Raw genomic sequence first — 16559 nt, 5'->3', positions numbered from 1 at the left:
GCAACCAAAAGATAATCCAATTACTCAACATAATAAAGGAATAACTTAAGAACTCAAAACGTAAACTGAAAACGCTGGGCCAGAGACCCAGGACCGTGACAACAAATGGGGTCAGTTATGAGTAAGTGAGTTTTAGTGTTATGCCTCAGCCATTCAGATGAATACAAAGGGGTGCTTTATTCCTCATATGACCAATTCAAACAGGCTACTACTGCGCTTTATGAACAATCATCTATTCTGATACTGAAACATTCTTATTTGGCAATCCTGAATTGCTCATATGTAAGAACTCTAGATAAATACTGTTATTATGTTACTCTGGCATTTTTATTTTCTAAATCATATGTGCATGTGAGCTCTATGCCTTAAAGGTAATAGATCTTAAAGGCATAGATCCAGTTATCTCCCTTGATAACAAGTGACCTGTGAAGTATGCGGGCTGAGCTGATTTATGTGGCTTCTTCCTAAACTCCCTTTCTCTAGTCTTTCACAAAGAAAGCCTTGTTGTTCAACATTTTATTAATAAATGGTATTAATCGGAATCTAAACCTGTGTCATGTCCTTCTTTGTGTTCAGCCTTTGCCTTTGCCCAAACCAGTATCTTGTAGTGTGGCTTGAGGCCTGTCAAACCATAAAGCTCTCCTCTGTAGCACCCCCGTTCTGTCAGCTCCAGACTTTTGCACACCATTCAAGCTGTCTGTTGACTCTAGTGGAGTTGGAGTTACTGCTGTTTTGTTACAGGAAGATTCCTTCGGCACTGGTCACCCAGTTTCCTCCTGCTTGGTGTGAGTATAATACAACTGAAAGGGAAGCCCGAGCAGCCCTTTGGGCCTTTCAACATTTCAAGATTTTTAACACCACGGTCATTAATAGTCTTTACAGACCACAACATCAGCTCTGTTTATTGCCTGGTATTTTTAGTGGAAGAGTGGTAACAACTTCATTGGGGTTGTCAGGTAGGTGATGGTCCAATCCTGAGTGTTTTGTTGATTTATTTCCAACAACACCTCTTGAAGGGTGATGTCACCCAACATCCACAAGGATGCCTTGGTAAGCTAATTGTTTCAGCATAGTTTAAGTTTATCTGCCTCTCCAACTATATCTTACAGGAACTATAACATCTTCTGAGAAGACGACCATGACCAGATGCTTGATGGTCCAGGGAATGGGGGAGCGAAGACACTTGTGGTTATTCACTTTCCTTCTAGGATAATCACCAGTTGTTGCAAGACCTGATTGTGTGTACAGGTGTAGCAGCCTCGGGACAGGCTGGTTTTTGTAAAGATGTGCCTCAGAGTTGCAGGAGTTTGGATGAGAGTACACATTACACAGTACACGGCATCTTCTCCCACCCACTGATTTAAGTTTTGGGATGTCAGATGGATAAATAATGATCAACAAAACCTTCCCAATCTAAGCCTTTGTTGGATCACTCCTTGTGCTGTGGCTGTGGCCTTTAGACCCAATTGTAACCATATAAATCAAACAGAAATGGTAGCAAGTTTGTTTTTTCACTATTAGAATTTCCAAAGCGTTAGTGGAGACAGAGATCTTATTTCATTTAGTTTTTGTTTGTTGTTTCAATTCATTTTAGTTTAAGTTAGTTCCCATAGTGAGTTTCCATGTTTCAGTGTAGCTTAACTGTTTGAAAATGTTTAGTTTTAGTTTCGTTTTTATTAGTTCAGTGTTATTGTAATACCTACTGATACTGGAAAATCGGTATCGGTGTTAAAATCTAAAATATTTTTGAAAGCAGTTAACTCACAGCCTTGGAGACCTTTAAAAACTCAGTAAACATGTCCATCAAAGCCCTTTTTTATAACATATTTTACTAAATTAACAAATCCTATTACTAAATGTTGTTATTTCATTTTGTTAATTTATCACATCGCAAAACCGTTTCAGTTAATTTTATCTGTTAATTTTTCTGAAATTCTAGCGTTTATTTTATTTTAGTTAACTGGAATGCCCGTTTTCCACATCTAGTTTTATTTTTACATTTTGGTTAACCGTAATAACCTCGTGGTGAAGACGGATTTCTGAGCAATAGCATCATCTACTGGAGACCTGCTAAATACCACTATTGTTGGACACAAATGTATTTACAATAATGATAATAATGATAATAAAACCCTGATCAATCAAATAGTATAACTTATATTTTCACTTTTCACTTTAAAACTTCGGTAAAATCAGTAATACTTATATTTTTAAAATATACACTCATTATGCATTTGTTGCTAAAAACGAGGAATTATAGGTTAAATTAACACCGAATAGTAAGTGTAAATGACAGAAACCAGTAAAATGTTTGCCCCGAGTCAATTATTGATATCACAATGTTCTCCATCAGCTGTTTAAAGAAAGAAAAAACTGCCATTACGTCACTTACTGGAACGTGGCCAGAAGGACAACTAGATATTTTGACCCCATGTCAGTGCCATAAAACAGTCTGATCTGTGCAAACTTTTTTACACTCATATATATCAATAAAAGTTTTAGTTTATTCAATAAAGGCGGTCCTCATCAATAATAAATATTAAACAAATGAATAAAAGCACATTACAATAAGTGAAATAGCAGAGGAGAAACACGGGGTTCCGGCGGGCCGCGGCAGACGAAGAATGTAACGCACCCTTGGCCACTCGGATGAAGGCGGTGCTACTGGTGGCCAAGCAGCAGGGCCTTGCCTTTGTGGTTGTAGAAAGAGAAGATGGCTCCCGTTTTGGAGAAACAGCTCCCGGGCGCAGCTGGGACAGGAGACAACAACAACGAAGAGGAAGAAGGGCAAACTCTCTGGCAAGTCCTGCTACTCTTTTAACGACTTCATGCTTCCGCAGGGCCTTCTCAGAACAGCACAGCCGCCATGGTTCTGCTTTGTCACTGCCGGTTTTTCCCTATCAAACACCGGCCCGGCTAGTACCAACGTTAGCACTAACTGAAGATGAGCGGTCAGTCTGTTAGCAGATCAGCTAACATCGGCTAGCAGGTTTGCTGCTGCTCCTCCTGATGTTAAGCTAACACTGCCTTGTAGTTACCTAGCAGAGTTTTACTAATACAGTGAACGTTAGACACTTTCCAGGGCGCCATTCAAATAACTAGTACCTTGATAGTTTATGTCAAGATAAGAGCTAAATACTAGTTAGCGTCTTGATGCAGGATACAGTAAGCTAATAGTAACGTAAACCTTAGAAACCCGTTAACTTAAAGAGAAACGCAAAAAAAAAAAAAAAAACATGATAGCGTCTTTAGATAATAGTTGCTCCTCGGTAAATTCATGGATCCAGGATTGAGCTACTTAATTCTGTCGTACCGGTCAATGGAAACGAATTATCATTTCCTGCTTCTGTGCTGTCTTGGAGTCATCATTGGACCGGCTCAAAGAGTCAAAAAGTGATCGTAATCAATGAAGTTAAGGTGTGTCCAACTAGTTACCGGTTAACAGTTTTGACACCACGTTTGACTGCTCTGAGATGAGGAGCTGCTGTCAGTCTGATCACAGTCAGTGTGACTTGTATATAAAAATCTACCTGTCTTTTTCTTATCTGTAGGTCCTCAATACTGAGTGAAGTTTCAACTAGATCGAGTTCAAAATTGCCTTCAGGAAAAAATATCCTGATATTTGGTGAGTATTGGTTACATGTGTGAAAATTGAAGTTTCTGCAGTTTATTTGTGCTGGTCAACCCTGAGAGGTAGAAGAGGGCAAAGCAGCTGCAAAATCTAATGATTGCACGTTTCTGAATTGCACTTTGAGCTGCTTAACCCCCACCCCGGGCTGAGGTTTGAACTAAAGACAGACATAATAAACAGAAGAATATAGGGTATTCTTCTTGGGTGGGGTCATATTTATTCGAACAGGCCCTCTGAAAATGTGAGAAATGCTGCTTCTCATCAGGCAGGTTTGTGTGAGAGAGTGTACATTGTGGAAAGCCTAGACATCCTCCTTGAAAGGAACGGAAATGCATTTGTGCATTTTTTTATGTCATATAATTTGTTGTTTAAAAATAACACGAATATAATCTATTTATCTGTATTATGAATAAAATATTTTGCAGGTGAGGATGGTTCAGGAAAGACGACACTCATGGCCAAACTTCAAGGAGCTGAGCACAACAAGAAGGGGAGGGGACTGGAGTATCTGTACTTAAGTGTCCATGATGAGGACAGGGATGGTGAGATTCACTGATGAACCTTGAATGTGGTCTCTGTCATTAATCTGCAGGAACCTTTATAAAATAATTCCACCTTAAAACTGATTATTATTAGTGCTTGTGTTTAACTAGCATTTTACTTTCTTCTTGCAGACCTTACACGCTGTAATGTGTGGATCCTGGATGGGGACCTATACCACAAAGGCCTTCTTAAGTTTGCTGTTACTGCTCAGTCGCTACCTGACTGTCTAGCTGTGTTTGTTGTGGATATGTCACGACCTTGGACCACTATGGAGTCGCTGCAGAAGTGGGCCAGTGTCCTGCGCGACCATGTGGACAAGCTCAAGATTCCACCTGAGAACATGAGAGAAATGGAGCAGAAGAGTAAGTTACATATACACCAATAATAAATGCATATACAGCAATAATAAACGCAAGGCTTGTATTTAGAACACCCCCCCCCCCCCCACACACACACACACACACACACACACACATACACTCTTGTTGATCTAGCTTTACATTCATACCTGCATTCATGCACGTAGCTTATAGAGTGAAAAACTAACATCCCCTGAAACCTCAGCATTAGAAATGTGTACATTTTGGTCAAGTAGCTGGCATCGGTCATGGTTGAGCATTTCAAAAGACACATTCAGATTGTTAAAATATCAATAACTAGCATATCTCCAAATAGATCTGTTTTGTTGAAGCAGATCCACTTATTGAAATGGCGATTTGTTATAATCTGGTCATTTTCCTTCATATATCAAAATGCAAAAATCTGACTTGAACTGACTCTTTAAGGCAAAAACGTAAAGGAAAAAAACAAATGTGCCTAAAGCATCCCATGGTGGATGCAATGGTAGTGTTACATAATAACCGCTGGACTCCTTGCTGATTGGTTGCTGTATAGCATCGAAGGCAAGGACTGTATGTTATTACACTTTGCTGAGGTGGATTCCAGGTCATCATCAGAGAGGCCCATGATCCTCAGCTGTGTGCTCTTGCTGGAGGCAAGTTCTGCAGATCAATGACTGTGATGCACTCAGATGTTGTTCTCCTGTTAATTTTAGAATTGGGGCATCTCATGCTTATGAACGCTTCTTTTGTATTTGGAAAGATTGTTGGTATTCAGATAAGTTTATTTCAGCCTCCAGGGTTTGCTCAATGTTCTTGTCAGCTCCCAAACATTGCCTGCTGCTTTTGCTCTTAAAAGTGCCAAAAGAGATTGGACAGAGAAGTAAAACTGGTTATATGCTAGATGAGTTTGACAGCACAGGTTCAGAGAGATTGTCACTGTGTAACATGCCAACACAAGTAGCCTTGTCTGCAGAAAAACGTGTGAAAAAGAAAAGAGAAGCTGCTCAATAACTGATGACTAAAGCGCACTGAATTGCTTTCTGTCATTTTGTCCACTAATAATTGGTTTAATGACTTTCAGTTAGCCCACAAGTTTGCTTTCGCTTTGAGTAGTTGTATTGGAATAAAATTACAATTGGCTGATATAATGTAGCAGAAAGCTTTCCTACCTGGAATGTAGACCTCATACCCTGTGTGGATTGCTGTTTTGTGACTACTGTTGTTGTTGGTGGTGGTGGTGTTGTGTTTACTATTTGGTCCGTTTTGGGTGACTGACTTGTTTGTCAGACTTCTCTTAACATTTCATTTTTGATGATCCCTGTCCAATTTAGCCAAGGCCTCTCAACGAAATAAAGGATCTTCTGGCATGTAAACGATAATGTAAATAGCAGATGGTGAGGACTAGTCAGATTTTAAACGTGTGACCACGAGTGTTTGAGTGAGAGTCAGACCGACAGACTGGAAGTGTGTGAGTGGCTTTTGTCCAGGGAGTCTTGCAGTCATCTTGCATCATGGTTTCCTCCCCTCTTACAGCAGCGTCAGGGACAGGAAGGGACGTAACTCAAAATTCAGTGGGCTGGACGTTCTGACTCGTGCTCTGTTCTGCTGTAAATAAAGTAGGCTGGCTGCTGGAATCATCTCAAACTAAATAACAGGATAAACCTACTGCTTCTCTACCGCTCGTTGAATGGAAAACTATTTGCGTCCATGACTTCTGTTAGTAATAGGCTTGTTTATCTGCAGTTGCAGTAATTATGTTTTGAGGCAGTTTTTGTATATAATAAACAGTTGAAGAGCATTGTAGAAGTTCAGTTTGACTTAACAATAGCATCCAAGACCAAATGTTATTAGGTGAAATTAGTCTGGCCATAAGACTACTTTATTTTTAGCTGAAGTTGAACTTTTACTGACATCAAGTATATACCTTCGAATTTAGAAAGAATATATACTGATTGGTGCTTTTGCAGTACTTAAAATGTAGTACACACAAAGTATTTGAAAAGTCCTTAATGAAGACCGCTGATGCATTTTGACCTCACCCTTGTTTGTGGAACAGATAAGTAGGTCTTAGTGGGGCAAAGTCTGTCTCTTTAATGTTTTTATTTTAAAGTGACAGTCCACCAATCATCTCTCCTTTCAGCATTAAATGTTGCTGTTTTGAAATCACTGCAAAATGTCATGTTTCTGTACATGCTGCCCAAAGTAATATATTTTTTCTTTCCATTTACTTACAATATTCTCAGCCTTAATCAGTTGTACCAAATAACTTTTAAGGGGTTTTTTGTGTGTGTGTGTTGCAAACAAAGGAAAGTTGAGACGCGGCTCACATTATCTCGGGTGTTGCATGCATGGTTGTCATAAAACTTGAAGCTGCCTTAATTCAGGCTTTTTTTTTGTCTTTCCTGTGTTCTGATAAAATCAAAATGTTTAGTATTGCTGTCTTTTATTTTGTCTTGTCTTATCTTATCTATGCCTTTAAAACTCAGACTTAAAAAAAACATTGTCTTTATATATGAAAGCATTAGGGGTTTGAGGCTTGAATCTATCTTTTCAAAGTCTTCCAGTATAGGCCAAGCATAATGTGAACAGCATTCATCATTGCTTTGACCAAGTGTGTGATCAGGTCTTTTTCAATAAATTTACTACATTTTGGAATGTTTGGATCCTTTGGTAGTCCCATTTGGCCTATGAACTTTTTGTGCATACGTACTGGATTTGTGCAGCTGTGCATCTTAAGAAGGGTTCTCGTAGCTTTTCAGACCAGTTCTCATCCCCTGTATAAAATTCTTTGCCTGAAAGTAAAGGGCTTGACTCTAAACACCAAGTCAATCTGGCTTTAGCTTTTGAGGAAATAGGCCATGGCTTCCTGCGTAAACCCCCACCCTTCACACTGCAGCTTTGTAAATGTCTGGACAGCTGGGATCAGCACAAGAGGAAAATAAAGGATGTCTTTTTCTGTCTTTGAACAAGGCATGTTATTTAACTGGAAATGTAACATTGTAATTTTCTTTCTGTGATGCTACACAATGTATACACAGCAGTGACTACTTGTGTGAACATTTAAATTTAGACTGTCACTAGGCAGACATAGTCTTATCCTGATATACCACTAAGCTTTATTTGTGTTGACTCTATGATCTAATCTGAGGAACACAGTTTGAGGCCTTGCACAGCAATTAAAACTGCTATAAAACAAAGTTTATAGTGCTGAAGAAGCTGCAAGTGGCTCATTGCTCTTTCCAAAGTTACAAGCAAAGATAATGTGCACCTATAAAATGCTGTCAGTGCTACAGAGTCCCTGAGGTCAGACCACATTTGTCACCTTAGTGTTGTTTATATTTTAGGGCTTTTTTTGTCAGTGCTGAAGTGCTAGATGCCAGGCGAGGAGAATGGAAAGGAAAAAATAAAAACAGTGGGTCGAGACACTGAATACTGAACTAATTTTCTTTATTTCTATAGATCTGGAGCTTTGCGTTCACTAATACACACAATTTACCCTTTTTTCCCCTTTATTTTGTCTTCTAGTGATAAAAGCCTTCCAAGAGTACACAGAACCAGAGGATGCCACCCCATCCTCCCCACAGAGACGAGCCCCAACAGCAGGAGAGGATGAGGACGTTGTGTTACCACTAGGGGAAAACACACTCACGCACAACCTGGGCATTCCAGTGCTAATAGTTTGCACAAAGGTATAAACCGCTTAAACCAACCAGAATGTCACATTTGAAGCCGTTTACAAATGTTGCTATAAAAAGCTTTTTAGAAGTACTTGTTTCTGAGATGTAACAGAGCCAAAACTTGGAATCTTAATGATAATTAATCTTGGTAATGTATTACAACATTGTTTCTTTTACTACACAAGAAGGAACAGCTGCTGGCCATCTAAAAAGCTACTTGTTGCGTCTGTGCCTCTACAGTTTCAGTTTTGGGAGTTAAACTTACCGTACAATCTATTTCCCCAGCGAGGCTTTGATTTCTGTTGAGGGCATGGATGCATTTCATTCAGGAGCTTCTTAACATGCTGATAATTTAACTGTGTCCTCAGAAAAGTCTAAGGATACCTGTTTTAGGTTAAGCTATTTTGGACAATCTCTAGATAATGCCAGAAGCATCCTGTCCTTGGCTGCTGCCATGATTTTTGTTTGTAGCCACCTGTGTTCGTGATCTATAGATTTTCTAAACTGGCTTTTTGTATCACAGCCAGGAGATCAATAGCTCCTTCTATTTAGGACTGAGTCGTCTGCCATAAACAGGCAAAGGAAACCTTCTTTAACACCCTGATATCTGTTCTTCTAGCTGTTCTATGTGATTGAATTCCCACACTAGTGAGCATATTTGGCCTAAAATCCCATGTGGAGACCATCCCCACTGATGCATTTATCTGTGTTCTTACTTTTATGCTGTGCTTTGTGAGGCAGTATTTACTAATAAAAAGTTACCATTATACTTGCCTGTTAATCCTCTAGGCAAAGACGGGTGCTGAAAAGCACAAGGTAGCCATCAGCAGAGCTTCACATGCTAGCTGTGGCTGGAACATGGGGAATGTGCCTTTTTTTTTTATTTTATATTAATTAATTTTTTTATCATTGGGGCCTCTGAATAGCTCTTGTCAGAGGAAAAACTACTAAATCTGGATAAAATGTCTGTTCGATATCTCAAAGATATTTCAAAAGACTCAAAATGTCTTTTCTTCTCCAACCCACAACATCTCCAACTCTCAGAGAAAAGGTTATGAAACAAGAAGTTCGCCTACACTCACAGGAGTGTACCACTCTACTCTGCTCAGTTATCTGTCCCTCAGATATCTGTTATCGCAGATTAGACGGCTGGCCAAATGGTTGACTAACTTTAAAAACCAGTGTGTTATTTGGTTTTAATTGTCTGCCACTAAAATCTTCTATTTCTTTCTTTATATCAATAATTTTTGCTTCAATTCTTAAGTGTGATGCAGTCAGCGTACTAGAGAAGGAGCACGACTACAGAGACGAGCATTTCGACTTCATCCAATCCCACATCAGGCGATTTTGCTTACATTGTATCCTTGTTTTTAATGCATGTCTTTTTTTTATTTAATTTTTTTTTTTTTTACTCTTGAGCTCTGCCATACCTTGAATTTCTGTATGTTGCTTAATATCAATTAATATATGACACTAACCCAACAACTGCTGCCTTAACTTAACCGAACAGATGGAGCAGGTCTGATCTATACCTCAGTCAAAGAGGAGAAGAACCTGGATCTGCTTTACAAATATATAGTACATAAACTGTATGACTTTCAGTTCGTCACACCAGCCTTAGTGGTGGAGAAGGATGCAGTGTTCATGTAAGTAAAACTAGTCAACCTTGTCCCAAATATTAAAACCTGTTTGTCATATTTTTAGCAAACAGTTTGTGCTGGCATCTGTCTTCAGATCTTTTTGAACAACAATTTAAAAATCTTTTCCTTCTCTTTTAGTCCATCCGGATGGGATAACGAGAAGAAAATTGGTATTTTGCATGAAAACTTCACAACAGTCAGACCAGAAGATCCATTTGAAGATTTTATCACAAAGCCTCCAGTACGAAAGGTATAAAAATGCAAATATTGACCAAACGTAAAAGTTACAAAAATGCAGAAGTATTCCAGAGCTTTTTGCTCTGTTCTTCTCCTTTTTAATGGCATTCTTGTTTCCTTTGCTCTTCTTAACAGCTGGTTCATGACAAAGAGATAAATGCAGAGGATGAGCAGGTTTTCCTGATGAAGCAGCAGGTAGATGTGGCCTTCTCCCCATTTATCATGATTTCTGTCACCAGCCAGTGAGCTTGATATGCGTTTGTTTGTTGTTAGTTTCTGATTTTGATCTAAGCAGGATCTCAAAATCAGGTCAGATATCTTTCACTGGTAAAAAAAAAAAAGGATCAGTCCTTTCTAACATATTTGCAGTGATCTGCTGCTTTCACTGTTAAACAGTGTTTTATACTGCAGCCGTGTTGATATGAAACTGTCACATGATATGAAACATTACCCTCACTTCCTATTTTGTGAGAAAAAAATAAACCAGGAAGACAATTTTAAAAAAACGTAACTGAAGTTGCAGGTTAGTATTGCCCAGTGCTTTAAGTTCCTTCTACTGCACTAAATGCCCCCTTTATTTATTAATTTGTCACAGTTTTCTTGCATACATTTGTCTTTGATATTTTCAGAATGAAAGAAGTTGTATCAACCTGAAAATAAAGGATAGGGAAAACCTGTTGATATACTAGTAATATAACAGAAATTGCATCTAACTCAAGCTTTTCTTTTCTTTTTTAGTCTTTATTAGCAAAGCAGCCAGCCACACCAACAAGAGGAGCAACGGTAAGTGTCTTAAGGTTCCTCAAATGTGAAATTTAATTCTTTTTTTTTTCTTTTTTTCTCTGGATAGAAAAACGTGAGCTGCTTTTTTTTTGTGGCCACGCTTTTATTCTGGTGCCTGTGTTTTAGGAGTCTCCAGGACGGACAGCCTCAGGGTCTCCACGGCCTGCAGGCCGTGCCGGACAGACAGCCGTAGCCAGTGGCTCACCAATGACCTCTGTCAAGAAGCCTGACCCTAACATGAAACGTATGTTTGAAAGGAATACAATTTCAAATGTCAATTAATGAGAATCACACTTTACATTCCAGTACACCCTAATTTCTGATGTTTTGTTATGTAGACTCACTTTTGAGATAGAAAGGGTATTAAAGATTCTCTTTTGTCATCCATATTATTTGAAATCAAAGAAAAAGAACAGATTTTCACTTATGTTTTTGCTGTATGAACATTGAGCAAGTTGTGAAGTACTGCCCTCTAGAGGTAACACTACAAGAATTCCCACAATGGTGGAACTGTTCAGGTCACACATTTCCCATTATTATATATACAGTCAGGGTTTAGTGTATTCTAATTTTTTAATGTCAGTCTATTAACTATATTGAATAGTTTTTTTTTTCTTGGTTTGTAGGAACATAACTCTTTCAAAATAAAATATTGTAGAATATTTTGTTTGAAAAGAAAGATAAATAGTTCCCATATTGGTGCCAAACACCACTCAGTGATGGGCAGTGAGGAGCTTTTGTCTTCAATTACACAAGAAAGACTTATTTTGGGGGGAAAAACAAAGTGGATTATATGTGTATATTTATAAACAAGTTCCCTTACCACCACCACCACCATTTCATTTCTCCTACAGCGGGAGCTGCCAATGAGGGAGTGCTGGCTAACTTCTTCAACAGTCTGTTGAGTAAAAAGACTGGAGCCCCTGGGAGCCCAGGAGCTGGAGCAGTGGGAGCTGGAGTGCAAGGCTCTGCCAAGAAAACAGGTACAACCTCTAATTCCAGTGCTTTCACCTCTGATCTCAGTGAAAAACAGAAGTTGGCGATTATTTAACCCCTTCTCTCTCATAGGTTAGCAGTTGATCTCTTACCAAAGCAGTAAGGATTATAGGATGCTGTGTGTTACAGAGTGCGTGCACTCTAAATTACAAACACTTGTTAGAGACTGTGGACCATTTTGCTGTCTGGAGATTTATCTCTACAGCCTGAGTAAGAAGGTTAAAGCAGGAGAAAAAAGTTGTCCTTAGACTGAACTTCTGACAGCTGAGGAAACTTGTGGCAGGCCTGTATTGATCATCCCACCCATCATAACTGCATCTCACTCACACCATGCCTTGTCCTGCCGCTTTTGAGCTCTATTAATTAATCTTTTTTTTTAACTTGGGTAACATTTTTTTCTTTGTTATATTAAATGTAACAAAGTCAAATATTGGCTGTGCGATAGCTTGATTGTACCCCGTGAAACATGAGAGAAATGATTGCGTAACTCATCTCTGCCTGAGAACACTAACATGTACTCTTTGTTCCAGCGCTGAGCAGTGTTAACATCTCTGCAACAGGATAATGCATGTTCCTTTTGTCTGATGATTAGTTTTGCATGTGTGCATGTTAACTGTGGCAGCAAGCCACCAACCTCCAGCATGGGAACGCATCACCATTCAAACTGCATCCATCCATCCATCTGCTTGCCATAGAAAGCTGTTTTTATGAGCAGGCGCAGAAGCTACAGGAGATTACTTTTGGGCTTTGTCTCCTGTCTTTTTTTCCAAGGGCAGAAGCCGGGTTTGACTGATGTCCAGGCTGAGTTGGACCGGATGACTCGCAAGCAAGACTCCATGGTTTCAGCTAACAATATACCACCGCAGACAGAGAACGAAGCGTGAAGGCAACAAAAACAGCTGCATCGTCCAGTTAATACTCTGGAAAAATATATGTACATGTGAGCATAAAAAAACAAAACAAAAAAAAATTGACCAAATTCCTAACGCCTGTATCAGTCAGCACACAGTGGTTTCACTGAATGAGATTCAAAGGCTATCAGAAGGTTGGAGAGGGAGTGGAGATGAGAAGAGAAAGAGAACATAAATGGAGGTATTAATGAAATAAGTGCTGAAGGCTTGGCTTTTTCTATCCTCTCTTCCACTGTAAATGTTATTTTGTAAGTTTAGGGAAATGTGTGCACACTCCCTGGTAGTCAGCCTGACCTACTGGGCTGAAGGCCCCCCAGATTCTGGGCTCATACACTCTACTCATAGGTTTAAGAGTGGCAATATACTGGTTCCTCTGGTTTCGCTTGTCATACTGAAGGAATTTGGTTGCATTTGGAAAAGTATTTAAATATATTCATTAATAAATTCAAATACTTGCAAGCATATGTAATATTTACAAAACAATGTTGGATATGATACTGATGTATTTATACAAACCTCCTCCTTTTTTATTTCATGTTGTGCACCATTTATCGGTTTAAAGAAAAGGCTCATCGTAACATGTAAAAATGCCACTGACACCATGACACTAATATGACATGTTCAGTTAGCGGATAGCATATCAGTCGCCCTAGTCATCTCGAAGGATTCTGTAAATACGAATACAAAAAAAATTATTCAGGTTAACTTGATTTTGTATAAAGCGCTTTTTTTGTCCAAATTCTTAAGATAGCTTCTTTGAATAAAATGGTTTGACAAGAAGTTAGAGGTCGCAGCAGAATTGCTTCTTTAGCTACAGGTGGGTATATTTGGGGGAGGGGATGGGGCAGCATCTTTCCTACTATAACTCCTAAGTGCCTCGCACAGTTAGCTGTTTGTGTCATAGTAGAGGTGCTTGTCTGCACAGGAGGAAACGCACTTGTAGCACCATCGGTTCAAAGGTTTTTTTATCAATTTCTCGTCATCCAAATAATTTATTTCGTTTTACTTTTTTTTTTTTTTTTTAAATGTACAACAAGCCTGTGGTCGCTTCTATTCTTCAGAAATACGATTTCTGTGGCCTAGTTCATAATGTTTAGAGATTGAATGCCTTCATAAAAACTGTAAGGCTGCTGATACTGAGAAGGAACCACACGATGGAACCTTTGGGTCCCCCAGACTTACTGTGGTTGAAACCACTCATTTGCAGCCAAAGCACACAGGCACACACACAAAATTACCTGCTGTGGTTTGAACAAAATGAGATTTTCTAACATTCAGTGTTAGACACCACTGTCGTCCTCTGGTCTCACATGTTTTGCTCTCGCTGTGTTTTGCATGTCAGTTTAAACATTCCCAGTTTCTACGTGAAGTAGCTGTAGAAGCTCATCCCTGTAGAAAACCTGTTGTTGTTTTGGTTCGGGGTTTTTGTTTTGTTTTTCAGATCAGGTCTTTTGTTTTTTCCGGCCCTTTTTAGTGCCCATTTAAGATGACAACCTTTGCCTTCAATGTACAGCTAACAGTTTATCACAACAGGCACCCTGCCTTCACGGGAAAGCTCCTAATTAATTTGTGTGTCCTTAAGGGGTTGCTTAAATGTCTTGTGTCATTTCTATGCTTTTTTTTTTTTTTTATCAAAAATTATACTGTACCATATCAAATTGTCTGTATAATATTTATGGTTTCATGATACCATAATCAAAATGAAATGTACATTTTCATTCTTAAATCTCTATACAAGGCCCTACTTAATCCCATGGATGGTGTATTTCAGTAACTTTTGCAGAATGAATGGCAAGTGATAGGAGAGCAGCTATTTGCTACAAATAGCCAAAAAAGAAAAATGAAAACTGGAGTGAATTGGAACAGAACCAAAGATGCATATTATCTGCATTTGTAGTCATCCATAAGATTAACCAGCGGCCTTTTTTTGTTTGTTTCTTTTGTCCAACTCTTGCATAGAGCCCTTGCATTCCAAACCTCAGACTGGCCTATAACATTTTTTTAAGTAACACCCTGTAAAATGGTAGAAATGTCTTTCTCTATTAAGCCGTGTCTGGAGTTTCAGCAGACAGAAGGGGGCGTACCATAATTGTGTTTTGGCTGTTGAAACTGGTCTTTGAACAGTCAGCAGGTTTTTTGTTCAAACATTCGCTCTGTAAGGGAATAGCAGTGTACCGTCTGCTTCGTGCATTGTCACAGTGATTCAACACAGCAGTTCTGGGTTTACTTTGAACAAAATGAAGCTCTTATTGTTTTTACTTTGCTTTGTTTTTGTGACTGGTTGGGGGGAAACGTGCACTCGAGGGCCCGTTGCCGACGTGGATGAAGCACAATTTCGGAACAGCCAGGAGCAGCATGGCCGCATTTTGGAATAAGCACTTTTCTTTGGACACTGTTGCTACAGCTGCAGATGCAGAGTGCATCTTTTTCTTTTTGCCTTGCCTCATTTCAGAATGAAACAAGATGTTAACAGAGAAATTGCCATTTTGCTGCTGAGGTTGTTAAATGGGCCCCTTGTGGTTAACTATGGAATAACACATTTCTGCTGGCAATATTGTAACTAATACAAATCCTCTAACAATTGCTGCCAGTACAGCTTTCACTGTAGCTAAACTACGGATAAACCCCCATTTGTTTGCACATTTGGCATTTTTGGTCATGATTTTTCATTTTGTTTCAGAATACAGAGATTCGTCATATCACACTTATGTTTAAAAGAAGTTTGAACTGTAATTTGTCAACAATATGGCCACACTTGTTAAATTTGGCATTTAGCTGAGTGGAATGAAGTGCTCTCTTGCTGCTTGTGCTTGAAAGTTGGACTTGGATTACTTTTTGCTCCCAAGATGGATTTTTGTTTTCTTCTGGTACACAAATTCAGTGGAAAGCAACTTCCTCTTCTCATCCTAACTGAATTGCCTTCGACCACTATCGACAGTCTACATCTATACGAGACTATGAGCTTCTGCTTCCAGTCCTTTTGTATTCAGGATATCAAAACATTGTAAGCACATGGCTGGCTGCACTTTTGTGCCCTGGGATAATTCAGAAGCTTGATTGTATGTCTGTAACACAAATTCTGTAGCCTTCAAGCTGCCATGCGGATTCTAGCTTATTATGCCGACAAAGATAAGGAAAATGTTTATCAGACCCCTGGCTTCAATAAAACCAAGAATCCAAACTTTTGTTGGCTTCTGTGTGTGTGTGTGTGTGTGTGTGTGTGTGTGTGTGTGTGTGTGTGTGTGTGTTTGTACAACATTTGATTAGAGTTGTGTGTGATGAGAAAGCAACGGTTACAACTTTAAGTCCCACACATCAACCTGTGAGATCTACATACCCCTAATCCTAACCCTATATTATAAGAATGTGTTTTTTTTATTTATTTATTTTTTTGGCATTGGAAATTTTTCTTTCTTGATCCTCGACAATAAGGGGACAAAAATAAATCAATATTTCAGATTTTATTTCGCTCTTTTTTTTTTTTTTTTGAAGTGCTTCATTTATCTCTAAAACATTGTGATAACTTCTCACCATGTTCAGGGTTACAACACATTTATACTGTAGTTGTAATTCAATGTATTACACCAGTCACATGCATAGTGTCGGGGTTTTTTATGTTTTATTCCAAATGTTATTTCCAGCATCTTTGGACTTCTGCAATTACCTAGGCAACCTTTAATGCTGCTTAGCGCCACGAGAGAGCAGTAAAGTGGGGGGGGGGGGCTCTACAGCACAGCTTATGCCCCTGAAAAAAAATTAGGCCTATCCTTTCATTTGTTGAAGTTAGACTAACTTTACAT

General features: G+C 38.9%; 1 protein-coding gene across 2 annotated transcripts; it reads left to right on the top strand.

Annotated features, from left to right (window-relative positions):
- The first annotated feature begins 2630 nt into the window (after window positions 1-2630).
- Window positions 2631-15944, top strand: dync1li2 (dynein, cytoplasmic 1, light intermediate chain 2). 2 transcript variants are annotated; one of them, XM_004543303.6, is made up of 13 exons: window positions 2631-2799; window positions 3552-3625; window positions 4057-4173; window positions 4306-4536; window positions 8041-8204; window positions 9457-9550; window positions 9703-9838; window positions 9971-10082; window positions 10205-10264; window positions 10808-10852; window positions 10979-11096; window positions 11707-11835; window positions 12625-15944. In XM_004543303.6, exons 1-13 carry the CDS (start codon window positions 2714-2716, stop codon window positions 12639-12641), a joined length of 1383 nt encoding a protein of 460 aa, XP_004543360.1. In that variant the 5' UTR covers window positions 2631-2713; the 3' UTR covers window positions 12642-15944. The 2 variants fall into 2 exon arrangements, with proteins under 2 accessions (XP_004543360.1, XP_004543359.1); XM_004543302.6 differs by having other exon boundaries at window positions 12620-15944.
- Window positions 15945-16559: the final 615 nt, after the last annotated feature.

Source organism: Maylandia zebra, linkage group LG1 (assembly GCF_041146795.1).
Source record: "Maylandia zebra isolate NMK-2024a linkage group LG1, Mzebra_GT3a, whole genome shotgun sequence".
Taxonomy (NCBI): Eukaryota; Metazoa; Chordata; class Actinopteri; order Cichliformes; family Cichlidae; genus Maylandia; species Maylandia zebra.
This window is presented reverse-complemented; position numbering and strand designations above follow the sequence as displayed.

Bases quoted from the DNA above. Each gene is read 5' to 3' on its own strand.
- dync1li2 (XM_004543302.6), top strand. From the start codon at position 2,714: ATGGCTCCCGTTTTGGAGAAACAGCTCCCGGGCGCAGCTGGGACAGGA. The intron at 2,800-3,551 runs GCAAGTCCTGCT...TCTTATCTGTAG, and splicing joins GAAGAAGGGCAAACTCTCTG to GTCCTCAATACTGAGTGAAG. The intron at 10,853-10,978 runs GTAAGTGTCTTA...CCTGTGTTTTAG, and splicing joins CACCAACAAGAGGAGCAACG to GAGTCTCCAGGACGGACAGC.